At 40.6% G+C, this 19150-nt stretch overlaps 1 protein-coding gene across 1 annotated transcript in view; it reads left to right on the top strand.

The window, feature by feature from the left end:
• Positions 1-827: 827 nt before the first annotated feature.
• The window catches only part of LOC121621635 (neurexophilin-2), a 41839-nt gene continuing 23516 nt past the window's right edge, over positions 828-19150 (top strand). The window contains exon 1 of the mRNA XM_041958166.1: positions 828-1143. Within this exon, the coding sequence (XP_041814100.1) occupies positions 1090-1143 (54 nt within the window). The 5' untranslated portion in view covers positions 828-1089. The remainder of the gene's footprint in view (positions 1144-19150) is intronic.

Genomic DNA, 19150 nt, shown 5'->3' with positions numbered 1-19150 from the left:
ATGTATGAATGCAGATAGAGTGAACGGTGAGTGTAAGTTATAAAGCCACAGGTCTGCTCAAGTTGATTTATTTGCTGTTAATATTCTGAATAATAAAGCCAATATCATACAAATTATACAGAATGAAGCAGAATTCCTGGTGAAATGTCATCGAGAGGTGGAACAAAAATTGGGCTGCAACTAACAACCATTATTTTCATGACTGAGAAATGTGCTGAAGTGCTTGTTTTGTCCAGCCATCAGAAAAAAAACAAATCTATTCAATTTACTGCCATACAAGACAAAGAAAAGCAGCAGATCCTTTCATTTGTGAAGCTTTAACCACGACATGTTTCTGTGTTGCTTGAAAAATGACTTTAAAATGGTAGTTTATGGAAATAATTGATAAAAATGTTTCATTTGATCCACCAATAGTTAATACTCGTAGTATGAAACACTGAATCAATGAAAGTTACCATCTAAAAGTCATATTTTAAGACAACCAAAGAATTTTAAGGAGCCTGTAACATAATTCTTGACATCTTCTGTGATGAATTACTTCGGAGAGTCCAGTCACCTCACCAGCTAATCAGTGACAGGACAAAATATTGTACATGCAGTTTGTGGTCAGTGTGGTTGCCAATAGAGGAGAGCTGCTGTGCGCCGTGACGCGCGTGGACAGAGAGAGAAACGGAGGGAGGGAGGGAGAGAGAGAGAGATCTCATCTCTGTAAATCAACCAGTCAGTGTCCCAAAACACAAGAAGCGCTGATGATCTTCGCTGAAATCCCCTCTTCGCCTCCAGCCTTCAGTCTGACTTCGTCTCCGCGCAAACTTCCAGCACACGTCCAGCATGAGCGGCGGCAGACAGCATGGATGTGCCACATGAGGCGGACCACAGAAACTGAAGCCCCCGCTCAAAGTTTCCCTGCAGACGCCGCCGTGACACTGACTGAGCAAACACACAACTTTACGCGTGTTTTTCTGCTTCCCTAATACTTTTCAATTGTCGCCTGCTCTTTGGAATTGCTTGGATTCCGCGGTGTGTCTTTATATGTTCAGCCGGGGAGACGTGTAGTTTTTCGGGGTGGTCCGCGACAAGGAAGGTGACATGCAGGTTCTCGGTTGGACCATAGTTCTCCTCTGCCAGTGGATCCTACGGAAGGTGAGTTTATTATCATCCAGAGAGGCAAAAATAACTTCATTTAAAAATAATAAGAAAAAAAAAAACCGTTTCATATCCAGCGACAGGGATGTGTGGGTTTGGAAAGAAAAACACCTGCCTCCTCTTTTTAAATGGTCAGTTTTCTAGAAATCACTCATCTGAAAAAATATATATACGTGTTATAACGTTTTTTTCGGGTCACGTAAAGATTTTTATCGAAATCAGAGGTAGCGGGACCTGGAAATTGAATACTTTCTTTCGATTGTGCCGTGAGGTGTTCGCGGGCTCTCTGTAAAATCTTTGTTCGCTGGAACTTGTTTTAAAGTTGTTATATCCTCACAACAGCTGTTAAGACTGCAAACAAACCGCGCTAGGCGCATATTTCGCCCTGTGTTGCTCTGTTAGTTTGAATAAGCGGGTGTGCGACTTGCCCCATCTCCAAACGCGCAGATTTCTGCTGTCTGAGCGTTTCCCCTTTACTCCCAGTTAAGCAGACCCCTTATCTATTCATCTATTTGCGCTCCCAGCAACTTCCTCTAATTTTTCTTCAGAAGTTAAACACGCCCGTGGCTGCTGTTATTATCTCAGCATCGCTATGGCAAAGAGTTTGTACGCCTAGTTTGGCTCTGATGCTGCTGCAGCTGCTGATTATGTGCGGTTAAATGCGTGCGTGCATGCGCGTATGTGCGCGCACGCTCATATTTTGGCTGTTTGCGCATTATATGAGAGAGTTTTCCTGATTGCTTTGCACTGACAGTGATAATGTAGTTATTGTATACAGACATCTACACATAACAGAGTACAATGCAACAGCATACAATGGAAGGCTGTCTGTCCCGGCAGATATACGCCATCTGTACTCAGTATGTGTTTGGCCTCTGCAAGAAATGAAAGAGAATAAAAACATGACCTTTCACCATGATCCTCCTCTCCTCCCTCTTCCTCACCTCTGACTCTTTCATTTTTGTTCCTCTCCCCCGCTTTCACCTCCTCTTCTATTATGGATCATTTCAACCCCGCTGGTTTTCATTAAAAACCACTTACTGTATCTTCAAATACAGTTGTAGAAAAAAAAATCCTGACACTGTTAAATCTTGCCGAGGTTTGAAAACACTTACAAAAGTTTAAAAAGCAGCTGTGGAAGTCTGAAACGAGTCTTATTAGCAGAGGAACATCGCTTGATTCAAGTGACAGACTGTGTTGGGAACGTTCACTGCTAACAGATTTGCTTGGTGGCCCACAGTAGCCGGCATTCTCTCCAAACACAAAAAAAATGGAGACTTGGGGGGTAGTTTAGCATGTTTGTGAGTTTTTAAATACACCCTGTTGGCTGCTGGCAGATTGGGGTTAGGTTGCATTGTGACAGGTAATAACACCTAGGCTTCTTTTGAAGATTGAATGCAAATCATTCCTCCTCCAAAGTGGAGCTGCTCTGCCTCTTCCGCATGAGAGTGCAACTCGGGTTCAAGTATTAGGATCAACTCTGTATTAGATTATATCAGCCACGCTTTTCAGTAATGTGCCATTTGAAATTGTGTTGGATCGTTTTTCTTTTTTTTCGTGAGGCATAACAGAGGATAAGAGTCTTGTTTGCTTTCAACAACGATGCGGTGTAGATGACACAGTGATCTGGCTGACATAATGTGACAAGCTATATCCTTGGGAGAACTATTAGCTTGAGGGATTAATAAGCGAGGAGGTAAAAGAGGCAGCGAAGAAGTTTAGGCAGGTGAAATATTCAGTAAACAGGAGGAATGAGAAGTGGGGAAGTCAGCGCTGGGGAAGGAAGAAAAGATAATTAACCATCTCTAACTTAATTTCATGTTCTCTATGAACAAAACCCGCCGTTTATTGGCCATTTGCAGTAACTTAGAGGCCTGTTGAAGCACATGTCTAATTGAGGGAAGAGGAGGAGACAGACAAAGTGAGAAAGAACAAGAATCCTCGCGTGTCTTCAAACACTTTCATCACTTATATTTCCTCACTGCATTAAAAACGTACAGCTGATTTCAGAGATTATTTTCAGAAACGTGTTTTGAAAAATGAATTTGCTTTTTCACGTGCTCGGATGGGAACATATTGTGGGTGGGTTCTCACATTTGTGCAAAAAACAAGAATACATGAATTGCATATGATGTCCAACGCTGCAATGTTACAATTTTTTTCCCACCTTGTGCTTTGAAACGATATCTACAGTAACAGCACTACAAAAGAAGAAAAGATGTGTGAAAAGCTTCTTTGCTGTTTTATGCTCCCAGTAGGAACAATAGCATTAGCCGGCATCTCAACCTGACAAAATCCTCTTATCTCCCCTCATAAAACAACTAGCTATATACCCCAGGGATATTACAGCAACTGAGTCACTTTAATTTCATTATATATAGTCCTACTTCCTTTGCAATCATGTCTCATATATTCTGCATTGCTTTGCATTTCAGTGCTGCCTCTCTCCCAGTAAAATGTGTATGGGAAATACAACTGAGTGTGTCTCCATGCCTCTTGTTCGTGCCCACATGTTATGCACTTATTCGCACCATTTTTGAGGGGAGGGGGGGGGTCCGAGCCATCAGAACAACAGGATCGGATGTTTTTTCCACCACGGATTAAACCAGGTGGTTGGTGGTTTCCCTCCCACTCACTGTCTTTTTGTCCATCCATCTGGCCGTCTGTGGATCATCTAAACTGTCAAACGGCCCAGTTTCAACAAGCAGGAGTCACCACTGGATCTGTAATCTCTGCAAATGATATTCTCTGTTCACAAACCGATTAGATATGTAATCTGTTGAATCGTGATGACAGAAGCAATCACATTACTGCTATATCTATTGCCTCTGAAATTATTCGCAGAGATCACAGCATTCTCTAACCTAAAAAAAAAAAGGGCTCAGATTCATGCAGTGTTTTAATGGATTCTAACATGATTTGCTTAAGGTTAAGCAACGATCCATTTTTATTTAATTTGTTTTCTCCCCTTTCAACAGCCCTATGCCCCATTTTTGACAAGCCATTACTTTTAAAATGAGTTATCACTTGCTTGGTGCAGTGAATAGTTCCACCTCAGGCTTTGTATTAGCCCTAAGGAGAGGGGGATTTAATTTAACTGTGTGAAGATGTCATATATTTTAGACTAATGTAAAATAAAACATCATTACAGACGTGTGGGTCCTGCTTTGCACATGCATCAAACTTAATTGCATTTTTTTGTAATTTAATGGTAATTTAATTAAAACATTTTTTTTAAATAAAGACAAATTTGGGTAATAATAACTGCATCATACTCCTTCTACTATTCTGCAATTTCTAGATGCTGTTCCATCCAGATCCAGTTATGATAATGGAGGCAAAAAGCAGGCACAAAAATGAGTCCTGTGGAGCCAAAACTCAATTACAAACATGTGCACCCTCCATTTGACTGACAGCTCAACTACACCTGAAGTTCCGAGAAAGGGAGCTTTATGTCCAAAATTATTGATAAGACGATGGTGTTATTTTTGAAGCACAAAGGAAGAGAAACCCAGAACATTTTCAGGAGCGTGAACAGAGCTGCTGCTGCTGCTGCTGCTCTCACTGCTGAACAGGCCGGTTTCAAGGGTTTGGTTCTCTTCCTGTTGGACTTCTCATGCTTGATACGTGAATGTTAAAGATGATCCTGGCTCAGAGATTCAGCTACCGTTCATGCATAGTAAATGCGATTCATCACTATTTTTTTTAATTAACCTCAGTCGAGACTACAGAATGAATCCTCCCCACTGATGGGAAAATTTAGATCCTTCAGTAAAAGTGGCAATGCCACTATCAAAGTACTCTATTGCAAGTTAAACTCCTGCATTAAAACTATTAAATATTAAAAATGTACAATAAAAAGATGTACATAAAATATCAAAAGATGCAGAAGAATTACCCCTGTGGGTGTTTTTCTATTCTATATCAGATTACTGGATTATTATTACTGATTCATTCATGCGTAAGTGGCATTTTAATGTCGTAGCTGGTTGAGGAAAAGCTAATTTTAACCATTTTATACGTTGCTGGGTGGGCAAATCTATAACACTGTGTTGTATTTTATATCATATATTTTGCATGAAAATCTGAAACTGTAATGTTGTGTATTCAAAAGTGGAACATTTCCCTCAGAAACATGGCGGAGTAGAGCTCATTCTTCTGTTTTGGAAGAAGAAAGAAATGCCTACTGTTGTCAAACTCTGGCTAACTGAGCTGACAGAAACTCTGCATTTAGAGAGAATTAGATTCATTCTTCAAAACAAACTCTCAAACTTTAAATAACAAACTTTAAGAAGATTTGGAGCCCCTTAATCTCCTGCCTGGAAGTCTAAAATTGCAAAAAAAAAAAAAAAAAAAAGAAAAAGAAAAGAAAAGAAAAAAAGAAGAAGAAGCATGTTCTTCTGGATGCCATGTATGATGAGGATCCAAATCTTCACAATAAAATATTTGGAACAGAAGTGTAGTAGAAGGAGAAGGTGTACAAGCATAAAGCAGTATGAAATGGAAATGCAAAAGTACAGTACAAGTACCTCAGATTTTTACTTAAGATCAGTACTGAAGCAAATGTACTTTGTTGCATTCCACCACAGATTGCCACAGAAAATGAGCTCTAGTATGGTTTCTTTTATATAGGCAAATACAGTATCTAGTACTTACACATTTTAGTATATAAGTCTTATTTTTGTGTTGTTTTTGTGTGTGTTTTTGTGGCCTTGTACTGTCCCCACAGCATGAGAATTTGCATTCAACCTGTGTAATGCAGCAGTTCTCAGACTGAATTAATTTCAAGGGTTTTGTGTTTTCTGTCATTTTCAGTGCAGGAAACAACATGTAAGCTCAGTAAAATGTATTCTGGCCTCATATCATCTAGAGCCTACCCCTCCTGTCATTCTGGCCCTTGCATGGAGCCGCATTGCTGCTAACCTCATCGGTTGTTGCTGGGAGAAGGAGGAGAGTGAATTAGGAACATCGGATCACGTTCATGTTTATGTCTGAAGTACATTTCATTCAAATATATCTGAAAGTGCTGTCAGAAATCAAAAAGCACAAAACACACATGTGACAAATTAGTGGAGCCACTTGAAAGTAAATGTAAGACACATTATTTAATTTAGTGAAGTCCAAAGTGTGTTCACATTTCAGCATCTACATCCAGCTCCTCAGCCAGTCTGGAGCAGAGCAGATGTGTCTCAGGTTTAAGTGCTGAGGCACGTCACACTTCTTCAGGCAGACAGGAAACAGCTGGAAAGAGGGGGCAGTGGTGCTTTCACTGTCACACATGCAACAGACGGTGGAACTAATTTAAGGGTTGTGTCCTTAAACGTCTTAAAATCAAGCCTCAAATTAGAACTTTGTCCCAATCTGGGCCCACTGACGCATCAAATATAAGTCTGCCTGTGCTCGATTTTTGATGTTATTCATTTCATTGTGAGAGAATGAATCTAGAATTTCAATCACGGTTTTCTCAAACATTGCAGATGTACCTAATCCCCTTTTTGTCTTGTTTTTAAAAGAGAGAAGTGCTCTTTCACACATTAAATCAGTGTTGTTACGATCAGCTCAGATTATGATATTACACTGGCTATGATATGGCACATGGGAGCTTTTTCTGTTCATCTGAGATCGTTTAGGCCATTTACAATCATTGTTCTACAGAAATGATAGAAACGATGACAGCTTAAAAACAGCAATAAGGCGACTAGCTTCCTGTGTCACAAAGCGAACAAATGCGATTGATAATGTTTTCTGAGTTAAATATGAAACAGTGTACCCCTCCATTGGCTTTTTATTTAATTTTAAAAATCAGTGGGTTTTTGTAGCACCACCATGGGAAAAAATGTCTTTATACTGGATCAATCTGCTTAATAAGGTGTGTTGATGCTTTTTGGTGTCAAATGACAGAAATAATAATTAAAAAAAAAACAGATGGCAACATTTCAACTGCTGAAATCTGGATAAAATTAGATGCAAAGTCATCCTTCATGTGTTGTGTTTTTGCTTTGCATTAGATAAACACAAATAACATCTCTTGATTAAACATGCAGCATATGTACTGATCTATACCTGGTAGATAGAATTTTAGCTAACTATATAAAACGTTAATTAGCTTTACAGCTTGTGACAAAAGTATCTGACAAGTTAGAATTTCAACCAGTTGGTGGCGCTGCAGGAAAAGTCAGACGCTCACCGAAGCCATTGCGATTCAACCACTGGGCAACATGAATGTCTGTACAAAATTTCACAGCAATCTGTCCCATAGAACGATCTATCTTTAGTACCACGCTGCTGGCATGGCTAATAATACCGATAAACATGACACGCAGGCCCTGTCACATAATTAATATCTACACCGTAAGACCAATAAATGTTGATGAAGTGATGTTAATTCCACTTTGATTCTGCAAATCCTTGAGCAGACGGTGGCACAGGTCTTTAATTGAGTCCTGTGTACAAACATGTGGGTTCTGGTAAACTCACCACAGTTAAATGATCGACTGGGACCCTTCACTCACCCTGGTGGTACCGTCTCCTGTTATGCAATTGTACAGTGGAATGATTGATGTTATTGCTAATCTCCTGCAGTCTGTCACTCAGTCTTTTGAGGTATTTGCTCTCCATTTATCCTGGGTCTTAGCTATTTTTCATAGTTATTTTGAAATAAATGTTTTTTTTCTTAAATAGGACAAGGTACTCACAGTAAGAAACGAGGGGATTTTGTGCAAAAATAAAGTAAATTTTTCTGTTTAATTTTACAAACTAGCCTCCAGCTGTCAGAAGAGTCTTGCTTTGGTTTGGATTGACTTGGTTGTGAATGCCAGATGGTGGGCTTTCACATAACTGCAAATAACGTTGGCGATTGGTGGAAGCTTTTATGTTGGAAAGAAAATATGGAAATCAGAGAAGCAGAAGCAAACAACTTGAATAAAAACGTCCCCTCCTGTCTCTTCTGGGCTCTCATGGTGTTCCAGAAAGCTCATGTTAATATAAAATGGTAAACAGAATGTCTTTCATATAGTAACAGTTTATAGCATGAAGGCAGCATTCAGACACAACAAAATATGTTTCCATGTTCAGTGATTTACTACCTTTACTGGCTATATTGATAGTCAATAAATGTGTTTTCTGTGTCATTTTGAAGTCAGTGGAACCAAATGAGAGTACCAATGAAAAACCTTCTATGATCATGGTGCCAGCATATAAAGCATGTCACATTTTACTTGACAGCAGTGAAATGTCACAAATGATAAGAAACTGAAATCATGCTGGAAACTGGACCATTTAAGTGGCTGCATAGACTGTGTTTGCACGGTTGTGTAGTTACTTTAAAAGCCATTCCAGGTATATAAAGCCTAATCAGAATATCTTGATGGCAAATTTATATTTTTCAAGATCAATGTGTAGCACTTGGGGACTGTGACAAATTTGTTTGGGGAGTGAGTCCTAACCTTATGTTTAAAAAAATCAGGCCCTCGCTGGGGTTATTAATGTTTTCTTTCAGTCATAGTCTCTCAAAGGCAGCCCACGGGCCAGTGGCGGCCTCCAAATGTGACATGAACATGCGTTACTTGTTTATCATCCATGGTCCATTTCAATACTTTCACTTTCAATAGCCTACAGTTAAATTACTAGTTGGTTACTGCAGAGTTTGGTGCTCAAGGAAACGTAACCGACATTATGAGAGCAATCAGAAATAGCGCAACAAGTTTACAGGTTTTCCTGTGCGGCCCCAAATCATGTGCTGGGCTCCCTAAAGTGGCACTTAGTCTAACCCCAACCCCACCTTTAAACCCTTCTCTTGACTAAAAGACAGTGGAAGAAGTATTTAGATCCTTCACTGTAGTAAAAGTAGTAGCACCACATACTCTGTATAAAACTCCTTTATGTACTGTTTGGTTGTTTACTGTATGTAACAACTTAATCTGTAAGGTAGCTAGTAACTACAGCTGTCAAATAGATATAGTGGAGTAAAACATACAGTATTTGCCTGTGAAACGTAGCAGACCACAAGTATTAAGCAGCATGTACAGTATTGTAAAGTGCAATTACATCAAAATAATACTTGAGTTCAGCACTTGATTAAATATACATAATTACGTACCACCACTGCTTACACACACAGCCAATGAAGAATTTATGATGATGTACTCCACTTTAAACCTTGGCGCCTGAATTCAACAATAATAAACACTCATTAAAGTAAATTGTCAAATTCATGGAAAACATAACAAAATAGTGAATATTGTCTGTGCCACTGAATGAAAGAACTGGGCTGAGGCAGCTGCTGAGATGATGTGCTAAAATGCATGTACAGTACAGTATGAGGTCAGTCCATCAGAATTAAACCAATGTGATGCATGATTCACATAACTGCTGTGTTATCTGCATAATGGCAACACGCACCATTATGAACCAGCAGTGCACAAGAAAGCCGTCTCCTCAGCGTAACAGTTCGAGGAACGACTAACTGCATTGTAGGAGAGGTCTGGAATGCAATGTGAGTTCGAGGTCATGAAAAAATCCTTTAATTCCTTCAAGCTGAGTCGCAGCAAAGGCAGTAAAGGGAGCAGTGTTTCAAACAGTCTACAAACTACACAGCGCAAAATACCCCTGCCCTGTTGTGGAAAAATGAGCTCTCGCACTACAGCGAAAACACAGCCAGACAGAGAAAGAAGCAGAACGCTGAGCTCCACGTCAGACCATGCGACCCGGGTTTCAGTGCCAGGATAATCTGGAGAAGAAGGCCTGTGCACAGCTGTTGCCTCAACCCCAAGAGGGTGTTTCATCTCACGGCCTGATCCAGCGTCCAGCCTCCAACACAGCTCCCTATGTAACGGCCAGCTTGCGTGGTGATGGAGGATGTGGTGATTATGGAGATTTTTGGTGGACTGGGTTGATAGAGAGCAAACATGAAGTCTAAGTCTGTGAAACTCTTTTTTTGTCATTGTTCTAGGTTTTGTATTGTTATGATTTTCTATCATTTTTCCTTTTATCCTTCAAGACTCTGTGTCTTCTCTGTATCCTCCGTCTCTCCTCTGTACCCAGGTGAAGGGAAGGAGGATGAGGGCAAAGCACATATGGAGGTCCAGGTCAAGATAACCACACCTGATCTGTCTTGAGCCGAGCTCTACCCACACTGTAGAACACTCACACAGCATTTTAATGCATGCCCGCCTACCTCAATGGATGCGCTGCCATTATTACAATAGTACTGCGTATGACTCACCAAGCCTTATGGAGCGACTATGGAAAATTGCTCCCTGAGAGGAGTTGTGGGGGGCAAAAAAAGGGAACGTCTGAGCAGACGATAACGCCTGAAAAGGAATCAATTTGAAAATATTACTCGTAATCTTTTTGCTGCAGAGATATGTGACACAGACAGGCACAAGTAGAATGGAGCTATGATAAAATGAATTATCCCCAAGCACGCAGGCATAAACACACGCATGCAGCCAAGAGGTAAAATTAAGGAATCCAAGGTGCAAAAGTGCCCGATTGTTCATGTGTCATGAATAAGGTGTGACACACAAAACGCTTACACAGCAATTACCATTGAGGTAATGCGGGCACAATGGCAGAAGGGAGAAAATGAACACTTAGCTGAAGCCGATAAAAGGACGCTACAGCTGTGTGTGTCATGGCCCTGTAGCGCTGTCTGCTAAGAGGGCAGACATCCATCACTGCACCACGTCCTGAACAGAGGAGAAGGGCAGCGGGGAGCGCCTCAACGTCATCCATCATCTCACTTTTCAAATCTTGACTTTAACCCAGAGTGAGACAAAAATTTTTGAGTAGATTGCTTTAAATATTTTAGCTTCTTGATGTTTTGTGCAGGAGTTACTTTTGAGGCAGTAGGGCCGAGTATCGAACCGCAGTACTTTTTTAGTCTCGATTCAGTTATCATTGAATGTCTGTTCAGATTTGTAATCTGGTTTACAAATTGTTTGATCAGGTGGTTCTTGTATGGCTACTTGTTTTTAGCCATAGCTGCTCTGTGGATGGCAGTGTCAGCCGGTTAGTCCACCACTTCACACATTCATGACCCCAGAGGATGACCCCAGGTGACTTAAGTGATCCACTGTCTTTTCTTCTAGCTCCGCCGTGAGGTTGGTTCAGATATTCATGTCTTGCTCAACATGAATTAATAATAATAATGAATTCAACAGTAATAATTTTGATGATATGACTTTTTCATCTAGCACTATTATCAGGTCAAAATAGTTTGCAGCACTACACCTGCACAACTAAAGACAGTCCCACCAGCCTCAGCTGTACTTTGCGTTTAGTGTTAAATGTTAGCATACTGTCACGCTGGACTAAGGTGGTAAACATGGTACCTGCTAAACATTGGCACGTTTGTGTGCTGATTATAGCATTTATCTAAAAGCACCAGTGTAAATAAAGCATCACAGAGTCACTGTCATGGTTGCTGAATCTTCAGTCTTGTTAGACAAAATTTAATGTTTGAGAAAACAGGGTTTTGCAGAAAAGCATTTTTATGATGTTTAAGTATTGTCTTGGTGTTGTGCTGAAACTTGAGTAACAAATTGACAATATTTTAAAAATGTAAAGTTGTAAATTATTGCCAATCAAAATCCTGATGCTTTTTGAGAGGCAGTGTTTTTGTTTATTCTTTTGCTAATGTATTCAACTATCGGTTTGCCTTAACCTCCGCTGGGGTTTTGTTGTTGTCCTCTTTTGCATGACTTAATAAATAAAGCAGCAGAGGGAGACTGGGTGTGAAGTGGTCAGCCCTACTTTGGATTGCTCCATTGGTGTTGCTCCACTTTGAGAGGTCCCCTGTCATCTCTGTGATGTGAGCAGTGTGGTAATCTCTCTCTCCGTCTCTGTCTCTCTCTCTCTTTCCTGGCTGCGAGGAGCAGAGTCGAGCTTTGGAAATAACTCACATCAGAATGGAAGCTTGGCTCCTGATGATGGGCACTGTGTTTGTTTCATACATGCATGATGAGTGGCTCAGCTCTCGACGGGGGCCACCGGTTATGGCATAACGCCGCTGCCCGTGGTCAGTGTGTTGCCTCGTCTCAGCTCCCCCCTGGGAGAACACACATGCTGTGCTTCATACTTTCACCATTTGATATAGCAGTGTGTATTCTGATGTGTTCACGTGTGTTTACTGATGCGAGAGACAAGCATGTGAACTGAGCACGGGCTCACACAGAGCGCCGAGTTGTTGAAGAATCTTTAGAAAACGACAAGCTGTGTATGAGTTTGCTGGGGGTGTGCATCCATACATACGCCATAGATGCACTTGAGTTGATCTTTTTTTCCACACATCCACGCAATATTTGTATATGAGTGTAGCGCAGGTAGTTAAGATGGTATTAGACAGCCTTGGGTTTTCACAACGTCTTATGATTAATAGTGACACACCTGGAGGAGATATATAGAATAGGATTTTGTGCATGTAATGAATTATTAAAGTGTAATCCGAGCGATACCAAATATCATAACTCATGGTGCAGACAGCAGAGAACGCTCAGGGTCAGCTCAGTGTGAAGACCCTGCCACAGATGGGACTGTGGAGGAGGGATTAGTTTTTATCATTTTTTAATATCTCCACCATGGCTTGTAATGCATTAATTCAGACATGCATTGAATTTATTGGAGAACTGAGGCAGGGCGAGAGGGAAAAAATAGACATTGGTAACCCTGCTGGAATGGTGACCCCTTTGGTAAGCCTCCGTGTGCACTGAACCCCCCGCAATCACACTATCTTAATAAATACGAGATTCTGCGGAAATCCGCTTGAAACACAAGAACGTCTGGGATGTGATTTTGTTTTTTATGAAGACATGTAATAAAGGACTGTTGTTTGCATTCGTGTTTGTCCCTTCAGGATCTCAGGAGCTACATGGGATGCATTATTGAGATGAAAGCAGGCCAATATGCTTGCACAAGCTGTTATTTTTTTTTTTTTGGATTTGTTCCCCTGTTGACTGTTTTCCCACGGCAAAACTTTCTTTATATATTGTTTCCTGGACTGGAGCTTAATGGAGATTGGTCAGGAGGAGATTTCAGTGGAGCGAGCACTCCGCAGAACCATTTGGTCACAGATCCCTCGCACTTCGCTCAGTCTATTTCTCTGTCTTTCATCTTACACCCCTCTCACCTGCCACCTGCCTGTCAAAACATTCACAATCGAGCCTCTATCTTTCACTTCATTGCCCCACTGCTTTGCCAGTGTGTCTGATTAAAATGTAGCCCTGGAAGACATAAAATATGTGAGGAGAATTTCATAGTTTCAGCTTCTAGCTCCTTGTGCTAGCTTGTGCTGGTGGGGATGAGATTTGCGTTTTTATTTTTCCTTCTTCCTCTCCTGTCGGTTTCTGGCTCCAGTCACCGTGTTTCTCTCTGGGTGTTTCTGGATCAAGACATGGCAGTTCTCGCTGTTGAATTATATAAAATCTCTGCTTGGTTTTTAGTTAATTAGCCCAAGCAACTGAGAAGCAGGGGGGATGGGGAGATTGATGGCAAGAGGGAAGGACTGGTGCGTGTGGAGGCGGCGAGGGTAGACTTTCCCTCCTTTAACTTGGTCCAAATTGGCCCAAAGGAGGTTGCAGGGGAGGGAGTCTAGGTCAGGGCTAAGGAAGGAGTGCAGAGCAAACTGAACTTGAGGCTGTGTGGGCATATAGCAACATTAGAAAATCATCTCACATCGGCAAATTTCATTATACTTTCTCATGTAGAGCTTAACTGTCAGCATGTGGTGGAGGACCTTGACATGCATGTTAGCACTTCATAACTTTGATGTTATTACAGATTCCGAACAAGGGAATTATATATAGAAGGGCTGTAGCTGTCAGAGAGGAACTTACTAATATGCGAGTAGCCTTGCAGAAATAAATGTTCATTACTCATCACTGCGGTCTGACAAGGCTCGCTATGTGTTTGTTCGGGAAAGAGGAGCTGGGGTGGAGCAAAATTCCTTTGCGGATGATTGATCTGGATGGAAGCCCTGAGAGGCAAGTGAGAGGAAAATTCTGGTGATCCATTTTCTAAGTCTGATCTAAATTGTTCTTTTTTCTGCTGTTTTTATGTCTTAAGGTGAAAAAACGTTTTGTCAGGATGATATTTCAGAGGTTTTTCATCTGTGAAACAGCTTGAAAAAAGTTTTGCCACGTGAAAAATCCTTTCACCAGGATAATTTTTCTAAGTTAGAATAATGTAATATTTTTCAAAATTAAAATAAGTCAGGGTTGACTTTAGTTTCACCAGGACAGGAAAGGCCGTCCTTCAACCCCACCTTCCTCTATGTGCAGATTCTTGCTCTTTATACTACGCCACCCAACTTCCTCTTTTGCTCACGTCATTATTACGACAGCCAGTAGAGGACGCCACCTAATAATAAACGTGATACGGTTCGTACTAACCTACTTGCACAGATGACCTATACAGTACGGCTGTTTTTCTGGTGAGGACGGGCTAACTTTGTCATTCTTTAAACAATGTTATCTGACTTCCTGAAGCCTTTCTGCCAGAAAGGCCTGAAGGCAAACTTCTACCAGGTGTGGCGCAGTCCGGCCTCTTGTGGCCGAAATTAGAATTACAACAACAAACACAGAAAAATTCACCTTTTTCATGGATGGAAACAAATTGAAAGTAATTAGAAAGATTATGCTGGCAAAACCTTTGTTTTCGCTTGTTTTTAAGTCATAAACACAGGAGAGAAAACAATTTAGATCTACAGCTATTTAGAAATAGATTACCAGATTTTTTTTCCCTCTGTTTTAAGAAAGGGACAGCAGAACATTTCATTCAGTTGGCTGTTCTTGATGTTCGACTTGTCAGAACTTCATTAAGGATATCTTGAATTTGTGTTTCGGATAGTCATAGTTTAAGTGGAGATATATAGAGTACATTTAAGAGAAAAATGAATTGTAGATATATATATATATATATATATATATAGTATATATAATTATATTCTCTCTAGACCCAAGGGTTCATTCTTACCAGTCAGAATGTAATTAGAGATATTTTAAATTGAAGTTTTGACTGCTCTTAAATGCTGATATCTTTTAATGTGCTCGAAAATGTTAGAAGGTCTTGCCATGTGAGACGTTCCTCATCAGTTAAATGACAACATTGGTTGTTTTCCTGTCAAGTGACCTTTAGTGTTCCTGCATGTAATTACTGTTCTGTCGTGGAATCAGTGACAGACGTAGTTTGACGCTGCGTTGCCAACTCAAAACTTCTGAAGGAAGGGGTGGGGTGGATGGAAAGGTGTAGAAACTGCAGTTGGCATCCTGTCTCTTTTTTCTCATGGAATTAACCAATGACCTTGTAAGAAAGATTTTGCCTCAACTATCCACAAAAACTGTCTTCTGAATAAATCTGTGGTGATTAATACATAGGCAGTTGAGTTTAGATCTGCAATGCCTACTGTTTAAATTCAGACGCTGGGAGTGGGCAAGTGGTGATCACATCAAATTCAAAATGCAGCTCTACTTGTCACCATAATATAAAACACTTCTCCAGACTCTCTAAATTATGAGGAATTTTTGTAACAGCCAAAACCAAACAATAACTTTCCTTTTTAAAACCTTTATTTACCTCCAGAACTAGAAATTAAACAACAACATAAAGGTTTGAATCAAATCCAGTGCATCAAATTTCAGGTTATGATGCAAATTCAGACTCTGGCCTTCACGAAGATTGCTGGAACTGCCGTCCTCATTACTCATTCTAAGTCACAGCTGTATCACATATGCTCATATCCCAAAAGAGATAGCTTTCTCTGTGTGTGTCCTGGTTAGAAAAACTCAGATGGAACCAGTTTCCTGAAGCCTCAGTTCACTTCGCTCACCAGATGTCACCCTCCCCTCGGCGGACACTTGGACCAGACCCCAACCTGCATGTATCGACATGACCAGTCGGTGACAGTGACATAATGTGGCACCCAGAGAAACAGACAGACAGAGAATGAGGGCTGGGAAGTGACAGACAGAGAGACAGACGGAGAATCAGACACATATGTTCCACCAGCGGGAGCCTGGACACCTCATTGCAGAGAGCTGTGCTTCTGTACGTACAGCTGAGGAGAGTGTGAACAGTGTAATGCAGCATAAACAAGGAGGGCAACAGTAGAACAACTAACCCCTGAAGGTCCAACCAGGGAACGCTGATCAAACTCGTCTTCCTCTCTTCACGGCAACAGAATAACCTCAAACACTCAGTGCATGTGTACCGTAGTGAAATATGTTGCATGAGTGACTGCATAAAGTTCAACTAACCTCAGTTTAGGGATGAAAAGACACTGATCGCTTGAATGAATCAAGTTAATTTGCGAACTCTGTGATCCATTTGACTCATCGTGTTCACACCACAGGACTTTAGAAGGCTTCATTTCTTTCGTTCTCTTTTTTGCAACAAACTTTAAAGTCCTATTTTTTTTTCTGTCTACTGAATTTAAAGTCCAACTGGAATTAAATTGTGTGGGTTGTTCAGCGAGAGCGCCGTTGTTACTCTGTGAAGATGGAAATCTTTTGCATATAACCAAACACATAATTTCATTTGAAACGTTTCGTTTGCACAAAGAAGAGATCTTCACTGTTCTGTAATCTGCTGACCGTGACACAGATTGACAGAAAAAGTGATCATCTGCACACCCGTGTTCAGACAAATGTGGATTTGAATAAGTAGTGAGTCCAAGTAGTTTACAGAATTTATTAAATAGCTTTGTTTTTGTGAGTAAAGCATAAATAAAAACAGCATGCAATCATTTTAGTGTGTTTAGTGACAACAGCTTTACAAAGTGTTCCTGAGCCCATGTAGTAACATCCTTTGTACAATCATGTGTTCACAAAGTGGTGAACCTCGCTCCATCCTTGCTTTTGAACCACTGAGCCTTTCCAGGATGCTCCTTTCACATCCATACATGATACTATCACCTGTTACCAATCAACCTGTTTACCTGTGGAATGTTCCAAACAGGTGTTTTTGGAGTGTTCCACAACTTTCTCAGTCTTTTGTTGCTCCTGTCACAACTTGTTTGAAACATGTTACTGCAACAAATCCAGAGTAAAAAAAAAAAGAAGCAGTTTAAAGTGTAAGCATTTGGATGCTAAATTGTGTTGGCCTCATTCTTCAATGCCATCACTAAGAAAACACTGTCTCTCCTTGGCTTGTGAGCTACAGTTAACATCATGTTTGTTTGCATTGTCTGTCCTTTTTGCACACTGGCTCAGCTCAGTCAATCAAACGCCCACTCAGAGGTCTGATGGCTAAGGAGCATTTCTGATGTTCTCCTCCTCTTATGGTCTCCAAAGACACCTTTTTTCTCTATTTTTTCTTCATTTTGATGTTCTTTATTATTTATTTGGTTCTTCATTAGCTCCCGCAGCTTAACTGCTTATCTTTTTTTCAATAAAGAACAAATTTGAAAATCATGTCGACATTGATTTTTGACTCTGAAAAGGGATGCTTTTGTGATGTCAATTTGGCCTTACATTGACTTTCCTGTTCAAGCTCTGGCATATGTTGTCAAACAAAGACTGGTCAGTGCTTCTCATTTATTTATTTTTCTTAGCCATGCTAGCAGGGAGGTCTAGGGGTCCACGGGTCCGCCACTTTTGCTCGGACTGAATATCTCAGCAATAACTCATTTGATTGTCATGAAATTTTGTGCAGCTGTTCATGATGCCCCTTTCCTCTAGCACCACCACAGGGTTGGGTTCGGTGCATTTTTTAGTTAAATATTTCAACCACTCTTGGATGGATTCCAGGAAATGTGGTGCACATGTTAATGTTCCCCTCAGGATGCATTGTAATCATTTTCATGTTCCCTTTACTTTTTGTCTACGCCATCATCTGGTCAACATTAATATATTTCCACTCTTTAGTGCTAAATAGCAAATTATAGCATGCTAACATACTGAAATGCAATGGTGATAATGGTAAACATCAGACCTACTAAATATTCTAGTTAGCATTTACATTGCGAGCATTCAGCTCAAAGCCACTAGCATCTGGTGTAGTTCTCCCTTCTGTCCTTCGCCACCACTACTTCAACCAACTCCACTCATTATCCCAACTCCTCTCGTTTTCTAGGTATTCATATCTTTTAAATGTATTTTTCTATCACTCTGTGTGGTTGGATGTTTTCTTGTACTTGAGATAAGGTGGCCGGCGTGATCTCACGCCTTGCAACATCAGACAGACAGAGTATTGAGAGGCCGGCATTGTGTCCCGATGGCCTGCTGAGCCACATAAATCAAACACATGCACACACAAGGACAGAAAGAAAGAGATTAAAAAGGTATCTGCTAGAGATTGACTACCCCGTTGCCTTGTAAACTAGAACAGCTAAAAGGTTAAAAAAAAAAAGCATACTACTGTATACACGTACCTGTGCAGTGCTCTGGTATCAAAACCCCCTGTGTAGACCTTGAATGAGTAAAACCTTGCTTGGAGAGCGGCACACATCCAGAATTTATGGCGCAGTTTACCAGCTGAACATCATTCTTGAGATCGACTTGAGGACTTAACCTTAGAGTAATATCAAAAATGATGTGTCCACAAATTGTGCTCCTACGTTATTGTGTGCCTCAAGGTTTATCACATCTTACAGAATCTCATCAGGCAAAGCAATTTGTATTTAACTGGATGTGCATTATGTGGCAATAGCCACATAGAGATTAAAATGAGATTTACAAATGAATGTCGCTGATAAATGTTTTTTTGTAATTTTCTCCGATGTTTAATCCGCGAGGTCAGTGCTTCCCACGAACCTCCCTGTGTCACCCATATCAATTCTGTAATTCACATTCCTCCCCCGCCATTTTTTTGCATTTTTATATCAGATACACTACCTGCTCAAGTTATTATCTTTTACAGGACATAGATGACAAAAGGCTGCGGAATTTAATGTTGGCTCTCAATTACTATGTTTCTGAACATTTCTAAGGTCTTAAATCGTGCTTTTTTACACCCCTCCCACTTGCAAACCTGCTGCACCTCTGGGGTCTTTATGCACATTGCCTCTACA

Source organism: Chelmon rostratus, chromosome 2, assembly GCF_017976325.1.
Source record: "Chelmon rostratus isolate fCheRos1 chromosome 2, fCheRos1.pri, whole genome shotgun sequence".
Classification (NCBI taxonomy): Eukaryota; Metazoa; Chordata; class Actinopteri; order Chaetodontiformes; family Chaetodontidae; genus Chelmon; species Chelmon rostratus.
Note: the sequence above shows the minus strand (reverse complement) of the source record. Positions and strands in the feature narration are given on the sequence as shown.